This window comes from Chelonia mydas, chromosome 5, assembly GCF_015237465.2.
Source record: "Chelonia mydas isolate rCheMyd1 chromosome 5, rCheMyd1.pri.v2, whole genome shotgun sequence".
Taxonomy (NCBI): domain Eukaryota; kingdom Metazoa; phylum Chordata; order Testudines; family Cheloniidae; genus Chelonia; species Chelonia mydas.
In genome coordinates this window covers 41,086,725-41,110,459 of record NC_051245.2, presented here as the reverse complement: position 1 = coordinate 41,110,459, position 23,735 = coordinate 41,086,725, and the positions used below count along the sequence as shown (strand labels likewise).

At 41.0% G+C, this 23,735-nt stretch overlaps 1 protein-coding gene across 2 annotated transcripts in view; it reads right to left on the bottom strand.

Moving 5' to 3' along the window:
• NLN (neurolysin) overlaps nt 1-23,735 on the bottom strand; it is a 69,274-nt gene that overhangs the window by 40,768 nt on the left and 4,771 nt on the right. The window contains exons 1-5 of one of the 2 annotated variants that reach the window (XM_043546958.1): nt 12,910-13,056; nt 9,052-9,308; nt 6,119-6,267; nt 2,919-3,026; nt 1,333-1,435 (exon numbers count right to left, since the gene is read on the bottom strand). In XM_043546958.1, coding sequence (XP_043402893.1) covers nt 1,333-1,435; nt 2,919-3,026; nt 6,119-6,267; nt 9,052-9,280 — 589 coding nt within the window. In that variant the 5' untranslated portion in view covers nt 9,281-9,308; nt 12,910-13,056. Of the gene's footprint in view, nt 1-1,332; nt 1,436-2,918; nt 3,027-6,118; nt 6,268-9,051; nt 9,309-12,909; nt 13,057-23,735 lie in introns of those variants that run through there. The other variant, XM_007058998.4, reaches the window with a different exon arrangement.

Below are 23,735 nucleotides of genomic sequence, written 5' to 3'. Positions count from 1 at the left end.
CAATTTTTAAAGGATGCCTTTAACATACACTTACATTGTGCTGTTTAGAAACACTGGCATTTTTCTGCTCCTCCTACTGTTCTGTTTTGTTTTTATTTGGGATATACCTTTCGTTTGACCCCCATTATGCTGGTTTTAACTAGTTTCCATGCAGCTTGTCAGTATTCCACTCTTATTTGTGTTCCTTTCAGTTTCCATGTAAGTAGCTTCCTCATTTTTGTGTAGTTCACCTTTTTGAAGGGAAATGCTACTGTGGGGGGGCTTCTTTGGTATTTTTTCCCCCATATAAATTTAATTATAGTTGGGTCGCTATTACTGAGTGGTTCAGCAGCATCCACATCTTGGACCAGATTCTGTGCCCCACTTTGGACTATATCAAAAATTGCTTCTCCCCTTATGGGTTCCAGGACTTTATGGGTTCCAGGTCATTAATGGTGCCTAGAAATTTTATCTCTGCATCTCATCCTGAGGTAACATGTATTCAGTCAATATGGTGATGCTTGAAATCCCCCTTCATTATTCATTTTTGTAGCCCCTCTAATCTCCTAGACCATTTCACAATCACCTTCACCATCCTGGTCAGGTGGTTGGTAGTATATTCCTACTGCTATCCTCTTGTTATTCAAGCATGGAATTTTATCATAGAGATTTTATGGTATTTGATTCATTTATGATTTTTACTTTATGTACCTCTCGGCTTTCCTCCAGATCTTAATTTAAAAACTCCTCTACGAAATACAGCCCTAAATGTTACGGTTAATTGTTAATTACTTTTTTTTAATCAAATCAAATAATATTAAAATTATGAACACCTCACTTATGAGAAGCAGAAATATGTTTAACAAGATAATCCCATTTAAAAACAGATGATAGTTTTAAAAATCTCTAATTTTATTAAACTCATAAAATACATTTGACAGAGTGATCACCAAATCCTTTACAAAGAATCATATGGTAAACTGAAAATGAAGGCTTTAAAGGAATATTTAAATCAGGGAAGTAGCTTAACTTCCTGAACAGCAGAAAAGTGTTTTAGATAGATGGAACACTACAAATGGAGTGTGATGCCCAATGGTGGAGATGTGAGGGGAAAGGCAAAGATGGGAAGAGTCCTGAGAGATTAGGTGGAGCAAGTCCATGAAGAATTTTTAATTACATAAAGGCAATCCTGAGCTGGATTTGGAGAAGGATAGGAAACCAGTACAAGCTGTAACAGTGTTACAATTTCATTTCCTAGATACTGTATGACAATTGAACCCTATCTAAGAGCTGCACAAAAAAGATTCCTGAAATTTAACTGCAGTTCTAAAGAAAGAGAAATACAGTACTCACGAAGTTCATCCTTAGAAAACATGAGAAATGTGTTTTCCTCATTGAGGTTTTTGTTGAAGTCTATACACAGCTCACTCGATTTTTTCTTCATGGTCTTTATTTCCTAATTGAATATAAATTAAACTGACCATCAAAAACCAAAATTGTAACTACCTATTGCTGCCCTACATGTAAAAATAATTTAACTTTCTCTAAGATTTTCTTTTACCCCAAACATGTTAGAAGTATATTTTCTTAACTCACAAGGGATTTATCATAGAAATCAGTGGTTCTCAACCTTTTTTCATTTGCAGACCCCTAAAAAGTTTTGAATGGAGGTGCGACCCCCTTTGGAAATTTCTAATGGAGGTGTGGACCCCTTTGGAAATATATTGTCTGTATATATAGCTGAATTCTGTTCAGTCAGTTTTCAGTCTACGTCTTTTGTGGATCCCTTAGACATAGTCCACGGACCCCCAGGGATTCAAGGATCATAGGTTGAGAACCATTGATCTCAATAATGCTCTAAAGTAGTTTTATGTATTAACACTTAGTTCCTCTCTCTCCCTCTCTCTCAAAATAAAAGTCTAAATTTAATTTTAAATAAAATTTTCTGTTGTATTTCAATGGGAATTGCTGTCCTAAAGATAACTGGTAGATGGCTCTAAAAGGAGCAGACACAACAAAGGTGTGTCAACAAGCTGCTGAAAAGTTAAAGAGCTCCTAGATTAGTTTGGGACCTTTAAATATATGGCAGAAAGAAAAGAACATCTATGAAAGATAACAGCATTCCAAAATCTTTTCTTAAACACAAGAAATTGGATGAGCAAAATATTTTTGACATATCACGCTGACTTCTGGGCTGTTCTGGCTCCTTACTGCCAAATTTACATACGTATAGTTTGTATACATTGTGATTCATTTGTTTCTGCTGCTGGTTAGATTTTAACAATAGTCAAGATTTTACTTCACTCTGAGCCACCAACAGTCTCCTTACATATAGTTTCTAATGATCTTCTAGAGGCATCAGGAACCTTAACATAATATAAATATGCATAACCAAGATTTAAGCTCCTGTCGATTGAAGGATTTGCATTGGGAGCAATTATCGGGGAAAGGAAGAGGGCCACTTCAGGTTCACAAGCCTGTGCTGTTAAATAGTGAGACAAGGTGGGTGAAGTAATATCTTTTATTGGACCAACTTCTGTTGGTGAAAGAGACAAGCTTTCAAGCTTCCAGAGAGCTCTTCAATCTTTGGGTGCTCAATTTTGGATGTCCTACAGATGCCTCATTTTTAGGGAGTGCTGCCTTCCACTTTCTGATAATCAGGCTCCTTTTAAGTTGTCTCAAGTTAGTTACTCAAAAATTCAGGAATTCAAAATCATTACCCACTTTCAAAAATCTTGGGCTTATTTTAAAATCTTTTATTTTGTATTTCTTTGTCTTGTACAAATTATCATCATTACAGTCTCTAAGAGTAAGGATGGCCTCAAAGCAGAACTTAACTGAGACCTGAGTATATAAGCAAAAATATACACTTAGGAAATTCTTCATAGCAGTGAAACCATACTTTCTTCATATTATAAATATAGGAAACCCATACTCACATTCCGTACTTCTTTGGGAAGATGAAGTCCATTCCTTTTCCCCATTTTAACTGACTTCTCTAAGTATCGCTTAGCTTCAGGCTTCAGATGTCCAAGATCACATGTTTGCTGAAATTATATTAAATGGAAGATGATGAGAAGAAAAAACAGGAGTATTCCAATGTGTAAAGGGATACAGTTCTCTTACTACAATTAAAATGAATGACAAAAGTTACAGAATTCCATATTGAATTTGTTAGGCCCCATGTGGGATTTTTTTCTTAACTCACTTTCACCCTATCAACCACCTCTTAAAACACACTTTTAAACTGAAATATCACTATGGCTGCCTTGAAGATGTCTAATGCCCCATCCTGCAAACACTTGTGCACATGCCTAATTTCATGGTCATGAATAGTCCCTTTCACTTTAAGTAGTCTAGTCATGTGTTTAAAGATAAGCAATGGTGTAAGACTTTACAGCAATCATGGACTTAATGTGTTATGGTGTGAATTTTAAACTTCTAATTATTAATGATACTTCACCTCACCCAATGTTTCTCTGATGTACAAGTTTTGTGACAGAGGTTCTAAGTTTGAGTACTTTACCTTACATGATTATTCTGAGTTTTTCAGAATTAAGGATAATTGCTTTTTAAATGTCCCTTTGCTGATATTTACATAATATAATTTTTAATTTCATTTTTGAACCACCATAATAGTCCACGCATTATGTGAACAAGTCTTTAAGGAGAACTAAAAAAAGGAGACTATGTGGAATATTGGAAACGAGGGTAGTAGCAACTGTTTAAACCATGCTGAGTTTTCTAAGGATGTGTGGGTGGGGAGTTTTGATAACATTCTTCAGCATGCCCCTGTGTGCAGTTGTTAGGAATGACTAGGCTTAATATTATGGCTTCATCAGACACATTAATATTAAAAATCTATTATAAACACCTATATTCAAGGGTTTAAATCACTGGAGTAAAAATTTCCTGTAGAAGGAGAGCTGCAGTATACATCTACCACACAAGCCTAGGATGGAATTTTTTCCTTAATATTTGGAAAAAGCTTTTTTATTTGATTAGACATAAAAAAAACCCCCTCATTTTCAAAAACCATTGGTGGAGGAGGATGTATAAGAATAATTTAGCAAGTAACATAAGCATGGTAAATAACTTTAGCAGACTCAGGCCTGCATTTTAAGGGAGTAAAAATGGGCCTGGGGTCAGAGAGATCTAGGAGATCCTAGATGTTATGTTTGAACATCCAACTTTTCATGGGATACTACCATAATAAATAATGTACGAGTCTGAGGGGCCCTGTTTCCACTGTACTGTTAACCTGGCCCTAAACAGGCTCATGTTGTTTAAATTAAGAATCCATGCTTTAGCCCTGAAAATTCCATGGAAACCCTAACTTGACAGAAATACTACATTGAAATAAACGAGGCTGGCTTATTAAAATGGCTACTATGTTTTCAATGGTTTTAATTCAGTCTCTCCTCTTCTGTTAGAAACTCTACTTGGAAAAGTCATTCTCCAGGTGCAGCTGAGGCAACAACCTATAAGAGCAGAGAAGTCATGCATCACAATCTAGAAGTGGCAAGAGTCAGCCTGGTCTTGGTGGAAGCAAATTACACAGCCTAATGTCCTCCACCAAAAATGATCTTCTCCCAGACATTGTGAATTTTAGGAGTATTCAGATCTGAGATCTTAGCCCAGGTCACATATCAGTGTTAAATAGATGATTAAGAAATATCTGCATATTGTTCTACTGTTTAAATGAAGGGGGGAAACCCTCAAACTAATTTATAGGATTAACAAAAAGAAATTAGAAACACTATAGTATTCTGAAATAGATGTAAATGCCGAATATCCTCACAAGGGGAAATTAAATAGAAAGAATACCAAGGTGAATATGAAAGAATTCTGTTGACCATCAGTAATTATTGTAGATATTTATATTTGGTTTTCACTAGTGACTGCTAGAAATGCCTATAAATATGAAAAAATATTATTTGTATTACAGCAGAGCCCACTAGATGCACATACACATAACGTATATAACATAAAATCACATAAAACAGTAAACACATATCAAACTTCTTTAATTCTGCGTCTGAGATATGTAAAAAAGTGAAAGATAATAAGAAACACGAGCTGCCAACACACACAAAAATGAACAAAATAGTCTATAGTGGGGCTGTAAAATATCAGGAGGTTCTCACATAAACAATGTGGAAATAGCCAAATAAGGGAAAGCAAATGGTGGAAAACATTCTTGGAAAGCATGGCAATAAAAGATGATGGGGGAAATTATAAAATGCTCTGTTCAGATCTCACTGCAAATACTAAGTGGAAATCTTGATATTACAAAAAGCAAGGTTTTTACAATACAGCACAATACACAATACAGCACAGAAATGACTCCAGCAGCCAGTGGTTCCAGTGTTTTATCAGCTATATGGAACAACAGTAAGCACAATTGTTTAATAGACACAAGTTTCACATTTGAAGGAGGGACAGATGAAAATGTTACAATTATTCATACTAAATTATTTGCTTAAATATTTTAAAATTACCCACCTGAAGAATGATAAACAAATACTACTTCATACATTTGGGGGAGTAAGAAAAGTGAGGCCATCACAGTAAATTTTAATTATTCTTGGTTTAGTTTGAATTACACAGTTAATAATATATACTTAATTAAAGCATAACACTTATGATGGTGCTTACTTGGAGGATGAGGCAGTCTATGAAAACACTTTAAAAGGGCTAGTAGACAGTTGTAAACCAAATATTTTGTTTGCATCAGCATTATTGACTTCTAGAATAATTTAAACAACAAAAAAATGTAGTCATTCCTAATTCCAATGAAGAAAGAAACAGTGAACGAGTGTGTGCACAAGCTTATCTGGCAGCCAAATATTGAAGTGAGAGAGTGCACCTTTTTCCCCAGGTTTCTACCTGGTAACGGTTTTCTTTAAGCAAAATCCTTAGGTTTTTGAAGCAAGAGAATTTAAATGAGGCCCCTCATGTAACACATACACTACAGCTCTATTCAGTGGATAGTGGATTTAACAGTGATTGAGATTAATGAAGTGATAGGGATACTGAAAAACACAGCATGTACTGATTTATCGGGAAAAAAATTTCACTGGTGGCACCTTACATATTCCTCTACAGGTTATTTTTAGTTATCTTCATTGTCATTTACCTGCAAATAAACAATCCTCTGAAACACATCTTCTCTCATGCTCATCTCCACATCAAAATAAGAAAGTCTTTTGTCAGCTTCTGTGCTTGCTGAGCGTACATCTTTGTTGGATGAGACATGCTGCGGGAAATCCAGCATGCTTCTTTCCACTGTTAAAATAAAAATACATTTTAAAAATGCACCAAACACTTACAATGCAGTCAGTCCATGTTAATTTTTTTCAAGATGAGGAACTTCCTAGGAATAGACAAGTTATTTTAATAAATCGTTGTTTTTAGTTTTTACACAAGCTTTCAGAAATAAACTTATATAAACAGATACCTGAAGCAACCACTGATTAGGATTTAGAGATAATGAATGGATCACGGATTACGTAAAAAATGAACCAATACAATCATATACACAGCAGCAACAGATGCATTAGAACAAATGCATATTTCACTGATGGTGTACATTATAAAAGCCTAACTGCCCTGGCAAATGTCCCCACTTTAATCATTCCACAAGGTCAATTTTGAGTTAGTAAAAGTTTAATACAGATATATTTAAAGCACTGGAGTAATTTTATGCTTTGAAATTAGATGAATCTTTTAAAAGTACAGAAAGTACATATTTTTAAATAAATTATTTTTAATGGCTGTCACAGATTCTCTCTCTAGAATCTTGGAAGTATCAAGTTCTGAATCTTTACAATTCTCCCTCAAATTATTCAAAAATTGGCAGGAGAAAATACAGATATGACCAAGTCTGTTTATTACTAATAAAAGCAAGCAATAAGAAAACTGAGGGAGATGATGTGTGATTATTTTGGACTATCAGAGATCACAGGCTGAGTAACAATTTTGAATAGAAATGAAAATAAACTAAATTCTCAGCAATGCTGTGGTGCCCCTGTACTAATAACAAACATGAACATAGGTCCTATAATTAAAAAAGTAGTTGAAATGACTAGCTGGATTAATTAACTTGGACTTGATTAAACCTAGTTATAGTTTTCCCTTTTAAAAAAGTGCTAATGTCCTGCATGTTACGCTTTGTTCAAACATTTTACACAAAAGTGTAACAAATGCTTTTTGTCCTGGGAGACCGTTCATATTACTAGCAGATGAAGACTCTAAAGATTAGTTGGTTACATATTTTAAGATGAACCTAAAAAGCTTTGTGAAAAACTAAGACACAATACACAACCAAACACTGTGGTATCTTGTCTGTCTCTCAAAATTATGGGATGCACATACACATGTGGTTTGCCCTCTCCTCCAGTCTGTAGGGCCTGAACTTTATTTGTTTTGCTGGTGTTATGGTAAGATGGTTCAAATGAAGTAGTGAGTTTTACATTTTGCTCTGAAGCTCCTGACGTTTGTGGTCATCTGGGTATTTTTCTGAGAATACATGGGCCAGTTACTGGGAAAACTCTCTCCCCTGCTCATGTGAGTATAATGTTCAAGACTGATGGTTCCAAGGTTAATAGGCAGCAGAATTAAAACAAACAAAAGGAAGTATTTTTTCCACACAACGCACACTCAACCTGTGGAACTCCTTGCCAGAGGATGTTGTGAAGGCCAAGACTATAACAGGGTTCAAAAAAGAACTAGATAAGTTCATGAAGGATAGGTCCACCAATGGCTATTAGGCAGTATGGACAGGCATAGTATCCCTAGCCTCTGTTTGCCAGAAGCTGGGAATGGGCGACGGGAGATGGATCACTTGATGATTACCTGTTCTGTTCATTCCCTCTGGGGCACCTGGCTTTAGCTACTTTTGGAAGACAGGATACTGGGCTAGATGGACCTTTTGTCTGACCCAGTATGGCCGTTCTTATGTTCTTAAGGTTCTAATGGAATGCTGCTGTTGTGAGAGGTCATTATCACATACCGTGAGTGATCCCTCAGGAAAGTGAGACTAGTCCCATGTAGAGCTTTGAAGATTGGTACCCAAAGCTTAAATCTGAACTAGTATTCTGATAGGACCCAGGGAAGAGAGAAGAGCACTGGAGTGATATGTACTCTTCACAGCCTCTGCAGCTGGGCAGATTGCTGCTGTGTTCTGAACCAAACAGTAGCTTTTTATTTTATTTATTTATTTACTTTTATTTTTAACTTAAGCCTAGTAGTTTTATTCCTACACACAGAGAGCCACAATAATTCAGGCTGGAGGTCATGAATGCATGGATCACTGATCATCACTGTGGCTAAATCTGAATCTGACAGGAGGCTGTTTGGATTAAGATTGTTCAAGACAGTCTCCTTGTCAGCTGTAATAGGAAAAGGGTATAATAACCATAGTCATGATTATTTGGTGCACAGAATCTGTGAAGTGTCAAGAGAAGGGTAAGACTGCAGACTTAACACAGAGCAGATGCCCTCGCTGGAGGAAGATGTTAGGACATGAGTTCTCTGAAATGCTTCCCTCCCCCAACTAGCATCACATTAGTCACGTGATTTGACTTCAGATACTGGTCTCAAACAGGCCCTCAAATGGCTGAAGGAAAGTGCTTTTTATATAAGATGTGAAAGTAATTGTAAAGCTGGATTTCATATGTGTACTGCAGACATTTTAGTCCATGCTGTTGCACAGTGCCACCAAGTGGCTCCGTGCAGTCACTGACAAGAATAGGATGGGTAACTCAGATTTCACAGGTGAGGACTTTGAAAGTGGAGGAGTATATGCCCATCATGACCCTCTCAATGTAGTCTGAGAGAAATGAGTAAAGTAATACCAGCATAGTCTTGCTAACCCTTGCCATGTCTTTAATGGCCAGGTCAAAAATGAATATGAATGGATATCACTTCTGAGATTTCTACTTTCTCTAGCCATGAAGGGCACAGATCAGACTCACAGGTGGTAACTGCTTTTGCTGCATTGCTTCCAGAACTCTGCTGTGTGGATAGGATGAATTCAGAGAAGGAAGGTATTAGATTCCACATACTCACTTGTATACTCCACTTCTATGTCGGCCAGAGCCTGCATAGTGTTCTCATACGTTACTTTTTCAAAATTAAGCATTCCAACATTGTCATACACTTGCTTTGTTTTCATGATCAGATCTTCTGTCCTTATTCTGATTTGCTCTGGTGACAGGTCCCATTTCAAAAAGTTTCGGTCTGATGCTGCATATGAAGAGGCCTGGAGATGGGTAGTAATTTCTGTTCCTAATGTCATTCTCAGTAAAAGATTTGGACCACCAGCTCTGAAATTTTAAAAATGAATTTTGGAGATTAAGAATCTAAATTGAAGCAAAAAGTCTATTGTGTATTATTTAAAAAAAAACATTACTTTTTTTTATTAAACAGTATTTTTAGAAACAAGAACATATTCCTTTTTAGGTCTAGCCTTTCCTCTTCAGGACCCTAAACAGTTGTACTTTTAATTAAATAAATCTGTATTTTAAAATAATTCAGATGTCTGCCCTTACCCCCCCCCCCCGCCCTCCCCCCCCACTAGATTGAGGGAGTGCTATCTAATATGTATGCAAAAACAGAGATAAAACCTTTTGGTTCAGCAAAAATAGACAAAACAGTTTTTCTTAGAGGATTGAGTTGTTATTCAAAACACCAGTTACTGAAACTCCATGGAAACAGACAATAGTGTTTTGTATTTTGAGACAAGGAAAAGAGAATATACAGTGAAAGCTAGGTTATGAAGGCTAGTAGTTACATGCAACATAAACAAAATGGCAAAAACATTTAACGTGGAAGTGTAAATTAAAATGGATAATTTTATACTTGCATTGAATGTCTGCTGTGTTCCAGGCCATGAGGGCAAATTATCTCATAGCCTCCTGCTTCAAAATGTACTCTTTTAACTGTTGCAGATCTTATATGAGTATTTCATATGGTTTTGCTCTGTGCCTGGAAAAGGCATGAAGGTTTCTCATATCTATAAATAACCTTTCTGTTCAGTTAATAACTCTAATTAAAGTACTCAACTGTATTACAGACTTGGTTAGACAGAAAAGTTTACAAGAGACCCCCTACAGTGCTGGGATGGACAGCTGCCTTTTTACTAACCATTACGACAATGCACACACAAAGCTATGATTCAGCCATTTTTCAGGGGTTTAATGGCGGAGGGGGCAATTTCTGAATTTCAGGGGGAGGTGTTTTTTCTGAGTTTCTTTTGAATCACCAAAATATAGGAAGAAATAAAATGTCACCCCTAAAATTTAGTTATTGACCTTCCTTTGCTCCCAGTCATACCCAGGAATCTGTGTCTTTTTCTCCTTTCATTGCATTTCACACATTTATAACCTGCGGAATAGCCTACCAAATTGGGACGCAGGAGACCTGGGTTCTATTCCCACCTCTGCAACTGGCCAGTTGGGTGACCTTGGGACAATCACTTTACCTCTCTCAGTTTCCATATCTGTAAAATGGGGATAATGACACTGATCTCCTTTGTTAAGCACTTTGAGATCAACCAATGACAAGTGCTATAAAGAACAAATGATTGTCATTATTGCCATACCCCACAATTTCTTCCATGCTCTTCCTTTCCTTTTGTTTTCTGTGCATCTATTTGCTTTTCCATGCTTTGTTTTGGTCCATGCCCCATTCTTGAATCTACTCACTCACTTATCACTATTTTTCAGCACTCATCCCATTCTCCCTGCACCACTGCACTCACACACATCAAAGCAACAGCAGCAACCCTCCCTCTAGTTCAGTGGTCCTCATACTGTGGCTTGCAACCCCAAATGGGGTTGTGGCAATCCCTACTGTGTGGAGGACGCCACTTTGCTCTGTACAGCGTGACCACGCATGCACTATATTTTGCTCTTCAAAATCGCGTCCTCCATATTGTCTAGGATCCTGGGAGGAAATAATTCATTAAATTGGGGTCAAGCCAGCAAAAGTCTGGGAACCTCCTGTTCTAGTTGAAGAGAGTACACTTCTAGTTGAAAAGTAGATACAGATGGGTCTGCAGATGTAGCGCTACCCCATTTGTCTGTGAAAGGTGTAATGGAGACTCCTTGAGAAATCTCTCCCTCAAAGGATGATGTCAGTAGAGCAGTCATCACAGGCTTTTTTTTTTTTTTTTTTTTAGCCCTATTGGCTGGTGGTGGGTTTTTTTTTTTTTTTTTTGGGGGGGCGAGGGGGTGTCTCCTCCTTCTTTTCCCCCATTTTTCTGTTATCTTCAGGACAGGCCCTCTCCCCTTTTGGTAATTTCTCTTGCTTTCCTTTAGCTGCTCTGTCAATTCTTTCCCCCACATCTCTTCCCCTTCTTTGACCGTCCTGTTTTTGTCTCATCTCTCTCCTTCCATGTTAATCTTTTTTTCACCCAGAGCACCTCCAGGACAGCGGGGAATCACACCTACATACATCCCAGCTGCATCAGAAGTAGAAGACTGAAACTAACTAGGAGCTGAGTGAGTCTCATCAGTTTAATTAAGCAGCTGCTTCCAGCTCCATTGGGAGAGGTGCTGTTTTGTGAACACAGATTTGATCATACTCTGTAGGATTCTTTACAGGGGTAATCTGAAAATTCACAGCAGTGTATTAATAGGAAAACTCAGAATCCTCATGTCCAATTTAAACCCAGAGTTAATATCTATCTATAAATACATAAATATGGACATATATTTTGCATAACCTAACATTAGTATCTAACAGATAGTGAGAATGAAGTATGCATGGTAAAGCAAGCACTAAGCCATAAGTATGGAAGAACCAGAGACAAGGATTTGCTAGAGGCGATATTCTGGAGCAGAGAACCAAAGCCAAAGTTTGAGGGGGGACTGACCTTGCGAGTGAAAAAATTTAGCTGGACCAGACAAATTGTAGAGACAAGGTGGATGAGGTAATATATTTTATTGTACCAACTTCTGTGTGTGAGAGAGGCAAGTTACTGAGCTTACATAGAACTCTACTGAAAAAGAGCTGACCTGAAGAAGAGCTCTGTGTAAGCTCAAAAGCTTGCCTCCCTCACCCACAGAAGTTGGTCCAATAAAAGATACTATTTCACCCACCTTGTTTCTATCATATCCTGGGACCAACACAGCTACAACATTGCATACAGACAAACTGTGACCAAGTCAAACAATGAGATGCAGATTTACTGGAAACAAAAGAGCCAAAAGAGAAACCCATTCTGTTCTACCACAATGTTGACCCTGTGCACACAATCACAAGTTGAGCAGAAGTAGCAGAAAGAGATAACTGAGAGCAACTCAAAGCCAGTTTGCCCTTGAGAAGCAAGATTTGCCTGACACAGAAGACTAGCTTAGTAGTACTAACCCACATCTTCAGGTAATTGTGATTACACAGCAACTAGGAGATTTAAAACCTTTGCATTTACTAAGCTGATTGTTCTATGGCATGGCTTTGTAATTAAAATATTTTTTAACTCCTGCTAATGAAGTCAAATAAATTATGGTACGAAGGAAGACCGTATGTGTTGATATGTTAATTGCACAAACTAATACCCAGATATAATTAAAGTTTTTTTAAAATGTGCAAGTGTAAAGTGGTCACTATTACAAGGTGACATTTACTAACAGATACCAATACATGGTAAATGTTGGTTATTTAATAGCAATCACGACAACTGTGCTAATAGCTATTTGGTGAGTATCAAAACCAGTTTGGTACATATATAAATGCTCATAAAATTTAGCATAATAATGTAGTGTGTAGGTGGCCCGGATGAAAAATGGTGACTATGCAAGCAGTTTGAAAAGGGCATGGGTGAAAGGCTTCCATTTTAAGGTTACACCTTTGTAGCTGAAAGATTCTACAACTAGACTAAGTCAATTATTTTGTACAGATATAAATAAGGAACATCATTCTTACCCAAATGTAGTAATGGAAGACTATTTTTTCCTAGTGAACATGGTTTATTCATCACAGCTCAAACAAGAGGTTTATTTTTCCTCTACCAGCACATAGAGATGTGGACAATCAGAGTTGTGATAATGCCCATATGTTAGAGACTTGCTGACTCTGACACATGGATAAAGAAGAGCTGGCTCAAGCTGAATGTAGGAAAGACCAAAGTGATGAGAACCAGAAGAGGAAAACAGTTCTACAGGCAGCTTATCATCACCAGCTTTCTCTCAGCTGAAGGCATTTGTCCACTCATAGTCAAGAGAGTGGATCAGCCATAGGTCCTACTGTAGTCATTACTGACCCTGAACACCTAGATAGCAATGGTCCTTCTTCCATCTCTGGCTAGCAAGATAATTTTGTTTATTCCTCTCTGACAATAACTTACATCAAAGGTTGAGGCATTAGTAATTTCTGTGCTGGACCACTGAAACTCTTTCTATATGAGTCTAGATAAGAACGTAGCAGCCCATCCTGAAAATGACAAGCAAAAGAGTACAGTACTGTACACTGGTTCTCTGCCATCTACATTGGCTCCCCATTCCAACACTAGTGGGTCCATTTCAAGATTGTAAATTAATTTACAAATCCCTTAAAGGATAAAAAGCTGTAATCTCAAGGACCATCTCTCTTTCTGGGCCCTGCTACGGCAACTAGAATCACCTGCACATTGTGACTAAAAGAGTCCAGATATAGAGTAGAAGGAGCTGGAGGTGCATCTTCTTAACAGCAAGCTCAAGGTTCTAGAAAACCCATGCAAAGAAAATAAGGAAGAGTGCAAATTCCACCTTCTTAAGGTCACAGAGAAAGAATTCTCTCTACACCAAGCGTTTTCCAAATAAATGAAGCAGAAGGGAAGAAAAACCAAGCAACGTGCACAAAGGTAAGAACTGACAACTAAACCAAAGACCACCATGTGAAATTAACATCTCCAGATAGAACTTACTCAGATGGAGCTTTCTGTAGTCCACATACAATGCTGAGATATTATGGAGTTAAGCACTTTAGAAATGCACACAGATAAAATGTGTATCAGCTATGTCACTGAGCAAATATATTTTTCAAGAATAACCACTGAAATAGTAACTAAAACAGCAATTAGTGATAAATTCTGAATTAATCACTGGGCAAGAGGTTTAAATGGCTATAGAATTCCTTGGATCTCCCCCCGAGGGCTTGAATGCTGGATCCAGAAGACTGACAAGCACTACTTTTAATTTCCATGGTGGAACTGGTGACCTAACTCTCTCATTACATTAGACAGCAGCTTTGAGTAATAAAAAAATAAAATCTGTAGCCTAGCACTAATTATTATAACTGCCAGCAAGTGGATGTTTACATCTGTTGGAGACAGAAAACAAATGAGAAATGCTAAATAGCAACTATCTGGTATTGGAGTAGTAACGACTCTGATTGCTCCAATCTCCAGCTGATGGTATAGAACATGGGTGGCCAACCTGTGGTTCCGGAGCCACATGCTGCTCTTCAGAAGTTAATATGTGGCTCCTTGTATAGGCATAGAGCTGGAGTTACAGGCGCCAACTTTCCAATGTGCCGGGAGGTGCTCACTGCTCAACCCCTGGCTCTGCCACAGGCCCTGCCCCTACTCCATCCCTTCCCGCCCCTCCCCCTAGCCTGCCATGCCTCCCCCCCCCCACCCCCCGCCAGCCTCCTGAACCCCATGAAACAGCTGATTGGGAGGTGCGGGGAGGGAGGGGGAGTAGGGTGACCAGATGTCCCGATTTTATAGGGACAGTCCCAGTTTTGGGGTCTTTTTCTTATACAGGCTCCTATTATCTCCCACCTCCGTCCCGATTTTTCACACTTGCTGTCTGGTCATCCTAAGGGGGAGGCGCTGATCGGTGGGGTTGCTAGTGGGCGAGGGGGGGGAGCTGATAGGGGGCTGCTGACATATTACAGTGGCTCTTTGGCAATGTACATTGGTAAATTCTGGCTCCTTCTCAGGGTGGCCACCCCAGTATAGAAAGTAACCATCTGTATGGGCTGGCAGAGAGGACAATGCTCCAGAAAGGTTTGAACTGATCAGTGTATCTTTCTAACAACATGGGACACTGATTTCTTTAAGTTTCTTGACAAAGAACTGTAATATAACTTCTAGTGACACAGCCACTAAAGGCTGTACCTCAATGAACTATTTAAACACATTTTGTAACTGCCCTTCCTGAGGTCTCTCTCAGTCAACCAGAGAATATGTTATGTCAACTTAGATCACAGTGAGTATATGTAAAGTAAAATGTAAATAAAAAATGCACTATGGGTGAAATCCTGGCCCCACTGAAGTCAATGGGGGATTTTCCAAATGCCCAGGATTTTGTCTCAGGTGTCTACATAAAACTGTAAATAAATATGAATTCTCAAATACTCCAGTGCCCTAATTATAAAATAAAGCCATATGGCACAAAGAATCAATGGGCTGCAGGTAACTGATAGATATTTCACATATAAACACACACGCACATAGTGCTGAGATGAAAACCCTGGTCCCTCAGCTCCAAAAATGAATGTTTTTGCCATCTGAGATAAAGCAGATCATCTTTAGCTGTTAGCAGTGATAGTTCCCTGATGCGCTTTGTGGGCCCTTTAACATACACATAAAACCAATTAATTAGAGTTGTTAAAATGACCAGGTAAAAAAGTAAATAAAATAATTTAAACTAGATTTTTGTGTGTTTAGAGTTAAGGATGACAGAATTGTACAAATATACAATTACAGAGGTGACACAGAGGTGATCTTCTAAATATGTATAATTTCTTTCTAGAAAGTTAACAGTTTATGAAAGAGAGACAAAACAACATGAGAATGAATGTAAAACTATTTTCAGAGTAGCAGCCGTGTTAGTCTGTATTCTACAGCCAAGCTCTACGATACAACCGCATTTGCTCCAACCCCTCAGACAGAGACAAACACCTGCAAGATCTCTCTCAAGCATTCTTACAACTACAACACCCACCTGCTGAAGTGAAGAAACAGATTGACAGAGCCAGAAGAGTAACCAGAAGTCACCTACTACAGGACCGACCCAACAAAGAAAATAACAGAATGCCACTAGCCATCACCTTCAGCCCCCAACTAAAACCTCTCCAATGCATCATCAAGGATCTACAACCTATCCTGAAGGACGACCCATCACTCTCACAGATCTTGGGAGACAGGCCAGTCCTTGCTTACAGACAGCCCCGCAACCTGAAGCAAATACTCACCAGCAACCACACACCACACAACAGAACCACTAACCCAGGAACCTATCCTTGCAACAAAGCCCGTTGCCAACTGTGTCCACATATCTATTCCGGGGACACCATCATAGGGCCTAATCACATCAGCCACACTATCAGAGGCTCGTTCACCTGCACATCTACCAATGTGATATATGCCATCATGTACAAGCAATGCCCCTCTGCCATGTACATTGGCCAAACTGGGCAGTCTCTACGTAAAGGAATAAATGGACACAAATCAGATGTCAAGAATTATAACATTCAAAAACCAATCGGAGAACACTTCAATCTCTTTGGTCACTCAATTACAGACCTAAAAGTGGCAATTCTTCAACAAAAAAACTGCAAAAACAGACTCCAACGAGAGACTGCTGAATTGGAATTAATTTGCAAACTGGATACAATTAACTTAGGCTTGAATAGAGACTGGGATTGGATGGGTCATTACACAAAGTAAAACTATTTCCCCTTGTTTATTCCCTCCCATCCCCCACTGTTCCTCATACGTTCTTGTCAACTGCTGGAAATGGCCCACCTTGATTATCAGTACAAAAGGTTTTCCCACAGCCCTGCCCTCTCCTGCTGGTAATAGCTCACCCTAAGTTATCACTCTCCTTACAGTGTGTATGGTAACACCCATTGTTTCATGTTCTCTATGTATATAAATCTCCCCACTGTATTTTCCACTGAATGCATCTGATGAAGTGAGCTTTAGCTCACGAAAGCTTATGCTCAAATAAATTTGTTAGTCTCTAAGGTGCCACAAGTACTCCTTTTCTTTTTGTAAAACTATTGTGGAACCAAAGATAGACCATGTGTTGACATCAGAATTTTATAAAATCTTTACCCTCTTGGGGGCCTAAAACTCTTGGGAAATTACAGTTTTATTTCCAAACACAAAGGCTTGCCTGACAAGCCACTTTAAAAGCTTTAAGGAAAAAGAAAACATAAAGTTTGGCCAGAAGTGAAGTGAAGATATAAAAGACTTATTAAGTATCCGAATCATATATTCCATAACAACTATTCAGTAACTGCAGAGTGATTCTGAATGAGCAACATATGTGAATGAACCTCGGACATAAATCCTAAGATGACACCATGAAAGAACCAGACAAAATTAAATATAAAATAGCGTCAAAAAAGAAATCCGTGGATATTTTTGAACAATTAGGGAAAAGACAAGAAGAAATGAAATACTGAAATCTTCCTCACACCTCTGCATAAAGGGACCAAAGCTTTCAAGATGCTAAGCACCCCTTCATCTCCCATTGACTTCATGGTGCCTTTGTTTTGTTAACAGTATTAAAGTAACTTTTAACTAATTTGGCCTTTTTCATTATAGAACATTCTCAGAGAACAGGCTTCCTGGATAAAATACCATTGCTAGCTTTATTATTTTCAATAAGGCCTTCTTCCATCTGCAGCCAAATAAAAGGAATTGTATTTTCCTCTTGTCACAGTTCCAGGGTAAGCCTTTGACCCTTCACTCAGTGTTTTGGTGGTCACCCCGCTCCTGCCCTGAAGGGGTTAAAAGCTGTCCTGGAGAGGACTGTGGCTGGGTAAAAGGGATTAAGAACAGCTGGGGAAGCTGAGTGAATAGCTGATCACAACTGTGGCCAGCTCACTCAGGGCCCAGCTGGCCCTTATAAGAGGGCTGTGGGCCAGACACAGAGGAGTTTCACTCTAGCCCTGGAAGGGCTAGGGATAGGGCAATGGGAGCTCCTGCCTGGTAAACCCCACAGGCTACAGACCTTGGTGAAGGCCTGTACAAGTAATGGGGTTGCAGAGGTTCAGTCCAAGGTTAGGCAGAGGCAGCTGGTCCTACCCCCTTGCCTGTGATGAGTGGCCATTACAGACTACAGTCTGCCCCAGTGAGCAGGAGCTAGATGATGACTGGCAGTAGCCACTGAGGCAAGGTTCCCCTGGGAGGGCAGACCCAGAGTGTGGGGGTACTACTGAGGCAGAACCCCAGGGTAAAGGGCACTGGGGTCTGGGAGGGACATGGGGCCAGCGGCAGGTGAGACACCGACCTACAGAGGGTGCTCCATAAACTGGAAAAGAGCTAATTCCCAGAGAACCAGCAGGAGGCGCCGCACTGGTGAGTCATAGCATTGCTACAGCTCCCCTTTCAAGTGATAGGCCCAGCCCCTTCATTTCTCTCAATGGAATCCTATGATTCACCCCACTTTTAGACTGGCTTTCCAGGTAATGGCACCCCTTTTTACCATTCTTGTTTTCTCAACAGGTTTAGCCCCTACTAGAAACTTTCCTTCAGGAGCAGTGATCATTATGAAAATGAAGGTGACTCCAACCAGTTTCTTCAAAACAAAATATTATTTATCCATCCATTGGAACACAGTTGTCAGAGAGAAAAGGCTAAAAGGAAAGCAAGGCCTATAGGCATATTATCTTACATACAGCTTAGCAGTTCCCACTAAGAGTTAGACCCATCTTATCCTAAATACCCTCATCCTTCTGGGGACCAGATTACAGTCTGCTTCTCTGCTGACCCTGCCCCTCTCCCTCTGTGCATTAAGGTTGTTCTTTCAACCATTTCCAAGTTCTTTGTTTATGATTTCCCCCCTGTAGAGCCCTGTCCCAAGCTAGGGGGTGGTGGTGTCCCACTTGAACAGAGACAAAACCAGGAGGCTTTCACCCCCTGTATTGTCAGTTAAGCACTGGTAATGCTAATTCAGTACCTAATGTTCAACAGAGGTTTTCAAAATATGCTGAAATATGGAGCTTGCTCTCTGATCATTTGAAAAATTAAAATTTTGTGTCTCTTTGCTTGAAGTCCTCTTTGCATAACTTATATTAGGGCCAATACAATGGGATGCCTCAGATTTCATCGTGTAGTTCCTGCTCTCATTACCTTTCTTTTTGATGTGTTCTATATGGAGTAACATGGCAGTGGAATTATGATAACTGTATGGTGCAGCTTTGAATGTGCTGTCCATTGGTGCTCTGAGCAGCTCTGTGAGGATTCAGGAAAGAAGATGGGAGAGGTTTGGTGTGGGATTTTCAGCAATAGCCAAAGAGTTCTAAGAGCAATTATTGTCACCGGAATGCCAAAGAACAATTTAAATTTGCCAACCAAAAAACCCAAGCAACAACCAGATTTTTCCAATCAAATCAGTGTAGGTTGTGTAGCAACTTTTACAACATCAAATTTAGCAAGACGTAGTAGCAGCTGCAGCCCCTATAAGACACCAATTGGATTTTCAACAAGAATAACACTTGTAAGCAACAGTCAGATGGTTCAAAAGCAAATATTTTTGCCAGAACGCTAAGCAACAGTATATTTTGCCAACAAGCTAAAATTTGATTACTTGTTACTTCTGCAAAACATAATTTGATAAAGGAAATAGCACCTCCCTTTATACTTTATTGGAGCCTAACACCTGCAAACTTGAGTGCTGCCGCAAAGGCCAGAGAAGCTATTTAATTTGAAAAGCAAGCTCTGACTGGCACACCAAATATTTTAGTCACATTTGTGTAAGGACTGTACAAATACATTTTTTTTTTTTTTTTGAAAATTAAAATTATGGAGTATGTCAAACCATCCTTTGGGATTTGGAGGCTAAAACAAAAGTGGAAAACCAGAGTCCATCAATTTGAACCAGCAAGCCTTGGAATTAGGGTTGCCAACCCTCCCAGATTGGCTGGGAGTCGACAGGAATCTGCCTCAATCGCGCGGTGACTATTAAAAGCAATCCAGGAGACTTTAATATGTCAAAAGTCCAGTCAGCGGCACAGCCGGGCTAAGGCAGGCTCCCTACCTGCCCTGGCTCCGCGTGGCTTCTAGAAGCAGACTGCATGTCTGGCTCCTAGTGCAGAGGCGGCCAGGGGGTCTTCACCTACTGCTCCCGTGCCCCACTCCGAAGCTCACAGTAGCTGGGAACCACTCCCACACTTTGAACCCCTTGATCCCAGCTCAGAGCCCCCTTCTGTACGCCAAACCTCTCACCCCCAGCCCCACCCTAGAGCCTGCACCCCCAGCCAGAGACTTCACCCTCTCCTACACCCCAACCCCCTCCTCCAGCCTGGTGAAAGTGAGTGGGGGTGGGGGGAGAGTGAGCAACAGAGAGAGGGGAGATGGAGTGAGCTGGGGTGGGGTATTGGAGAAGGGGCAGGACAAGGATGTTCAGGTTTGTGCAATTAGAAAGTTGGCAACCCTACTTGGAACGTAAAACAAGCTGATGAGAATGCTAAGGTACACGTTCCAGAATTCATGCAGAACGTATACTGGTTTCATGTCAAAGATTGTTTTGTGAAATATGAAGAAATATGAGATGCTTTCCAATAACTGGAGTCTACTTGTAATACATTCAGAATTATTTTCTGCATATACATGACTGTTCTCCTGCTCAAGTGAAATCCACACAAGCAAAAAAAAAGAATGTTATTTTCCACAAGAATCTCCTGCTACTAGACTGCTCTATAAAATGCAATGAGATTTAAAGGTCCAATACCTCATTTAACGCTGATTACACAACCTCTAGATAGGACTTCATTCTGAAATATTCTAATTTAGAAGCTAAAAGTGCCCTTAATCTTGAACAAGTTATATTAACACCAATGGAATGAAAGACTTTATATAAAGTCTCTTAGGGAAGCATCTCAAAAATGTATATATAAATCCAGGTTTGTTACTGTGCTTGCTGATGGATCCACTGACAGCTCTACAGCTGAGCGATGTACATCAGATTTGTACAGGATTGAAAACCTGTGCTCTCGCTGCCAACATAGTAGAATCTGGGACAACTGATGGTACAGAACAAGGAATAAACACAGCTTTGGTAGAGTGGAACTTTGTTTCAAGTCCTGTCGCAAAGGGACTTTGGCCCCCAGTTTCTTAAATGGATAACTGCTCTTTAAAACTAGCTCAAAAGCAGCTGTGTGAGTTAATAGGGTCAAATCTCCCGTTTCTAGTGGGGCTAGGGGGAATCTCTGGGACAGGGGCTGTTCTCAGTTCCTGGGGCCCATGCTGAGGGTGCTGGCCTTCTCCGGGTGCTACCTCTGCCCTCCAATCCCTGTTGTTTCCTGCCAGCCCAGCTCTGAGCTTGTCCCTAGATGGTGCTGGGCTGGCAGCTGGTGAGGGTCTGTGCCCCCATGGCCGGGGTGGCAGGTTTGTAGAAATTTTGGTGGTGCCCAGAATCCAGGTTTGGGGTATGGGGGGATGAAGGCCGTGGCTGGGACTGGAGATGAGGGGTTTGTGGTGTTGGAGGGGGCTCAGGGCTCAGGCAGATGGTTAGGGTGCAGTGGGATGGGGGCTCTGGTTGGGACTGGAGATGAGGGGTTTGTGGTTTTGGAGGGGGCTCAGGGCTGGGGCAGTGGGTTGGAGTGCAGGGGGTGAGGGCTCTGGCTGGGACTGGGGATAAGGTGTTTGGGGTGTTGGAGGGGCTAGGGTAGAGTGTGCAGTGCGGGGGTGAAAGCTCTGGCTGGGAGTGTGGGCTCTGGGGTGGGACAGGGCTGGGGATGAGTTTGGGGTGCAGGCAGGCTGCTCCGGGACAGGGGCCAGAGAGGACTCCCCCCCCCCATGCCCTTTCCCTGCCGGCAGCAGCAAGCTCTGGGGGAGGAGCCCCCCCTTTCCCGCCCCCGCAGCAGCACACTCACCCCCATCACTGTCACTGCATGTGCTCCTTGGGCCCCACTCATGCCTGCCCATGTGGGAGTGGAGCAAGGGCTGGGCTACTAGAGGCACTAGATGTGATAGAATCTCTGTGCCCTCCAATAATCCACCCTCAAGTTTTAAGGTTTTTACCGCCCTCTCTCTCATATACACACACACACACACACACACTTTAGGCATTGTTTATACCCAAAGACTTGCTTTGATTGTCTCCAAGCCTCAGTAAAGTCAGTGGCTCTCCCTATCCCAGGTGACCAAGCTTAAAAAACAGACTTGGGATTTTTCATTGATCACCCCCTTGTGATTCCCGGCTGGGTCAGCGCCGGCTTCAGAGCAGGGGCTCAGAGCACCGGGTTTCAGCCCCAGGGCTCTGCAGCCCCCTGAAAGTGCTTGTGGACCCCCAGGAGGCTGCAGACCCCCGGTTGAGAACCGCCGACTTAGGGGACATAGGGAAGAGCACCCTTTGAGCCTGTGGAAATTGGATCCCCTTTGCCTGAAGGGCAGAAGCTACTGATAACTTGCGGCAAGTGAGAAACTGTTTTAGACAAAGATATAACTTGCAAGAATTAAGTTTTAATCACTAGAAAGCATGTTTTGTTTTGCATGTAACTATATGTCTCTTTCTCTTGCTTAGTATCACTTAAAATCTCTGTTCTTTAATACATTTATTCTTAGGTTTACTACAAACTATCTCGGTGCTGTCAGATTGAAGTCAAGTGTGAGTATTCAGCTAAACTAACAGGTTGGTGCGTGCTCTGCATATTTGAAGGCAGCAAACAATTTGAGAGTGTCCAGTGAGATGGACTTTATACTAGAGTGACATCTTTGGGGAACTGGGGTTCACTGATGGTTACCTGCATGGGAAGGTTAAGACGGGCAGAGTCTTGAGGAGTTTGCTGGTGAAGCAGACAGACTAGCATGGCAGGGAGCTGATACACAGTCTAACCTCCAGCAAAACTCACTTTTACTGAGGCAGACACAATGACTTACAGTTCTGGGTGTTCTGAGCAGAATGTCACAGCCCTTATTCAGGCTTTTTCTGCTCACTGACGCTATGTCCACACTGCGAGCTAGGGCTGTGATTCCCTGGTCATGTACGCATAGTCATGCTAGCTCTCATCAAGCTAGCGAAAGTATAAATAGTAATGTAGCTGCACTAGCACGGGAAGCAGCAGCATGGCTTAGTCACGCCGAGTACAAACTCTCCTGAAAATGGTGGGTACGCAGTTGGTATAGCCAAGCTGTGCTGCAATAACAGCTGCCTGTGCTACTGCAGCTACACTATTTATACTCATGCTCGCTTGATGAGAGCTAGCATAAGTATATGTACACAATCTGGGAATCATACTCCTAGCTTCTATTGTAGACATAGCACAAGAATGTTGCCAAAGGATGAAGTAAGATGGCAAGAGAATTACTCTATATTTTGGTTTGCTTTCTTCACATGTTTTTGTTGTATATTTCAAGGGTATTGAAGTGTTTAAACCAGGGGTGGGCAAACTTTTTGGCCCGAGGGCCACATCGGGGAATAGAAATTGTATGGCAGGCCATAAATGCTCACAAAATTGGGGAGGGGGTGCGGGTTCTGGGGTGAGGCTGGAGATGAGGAGTTTGGGGTGTAGGAGGGTGCTCTGGGCTGAGACTGAGGGGTTCGGAGGGTGGGATGGGCATTAGGGCTGGGGCAGGGGTGCAGGTTCCGGCTGGGGGTGTGGGCTCTGGGGTGGGGCTGGGGATGAGAGGTTTGGGGTGCAGGAGGCTGCTCCGGGCTGGGATTGAGGGGTTTGGAGAGCAGGAGGGGGATCAGGGCTAGGGCAGGGGGGTTGGGACGTGGGGAGAGGCTCAGGGTGCAGGCTCCAAGCGGTACTTACCTCAAGCGGCTCCCGGAAGCAGCAGCATGTCCCTTCTCTGGGTCCTACACGGA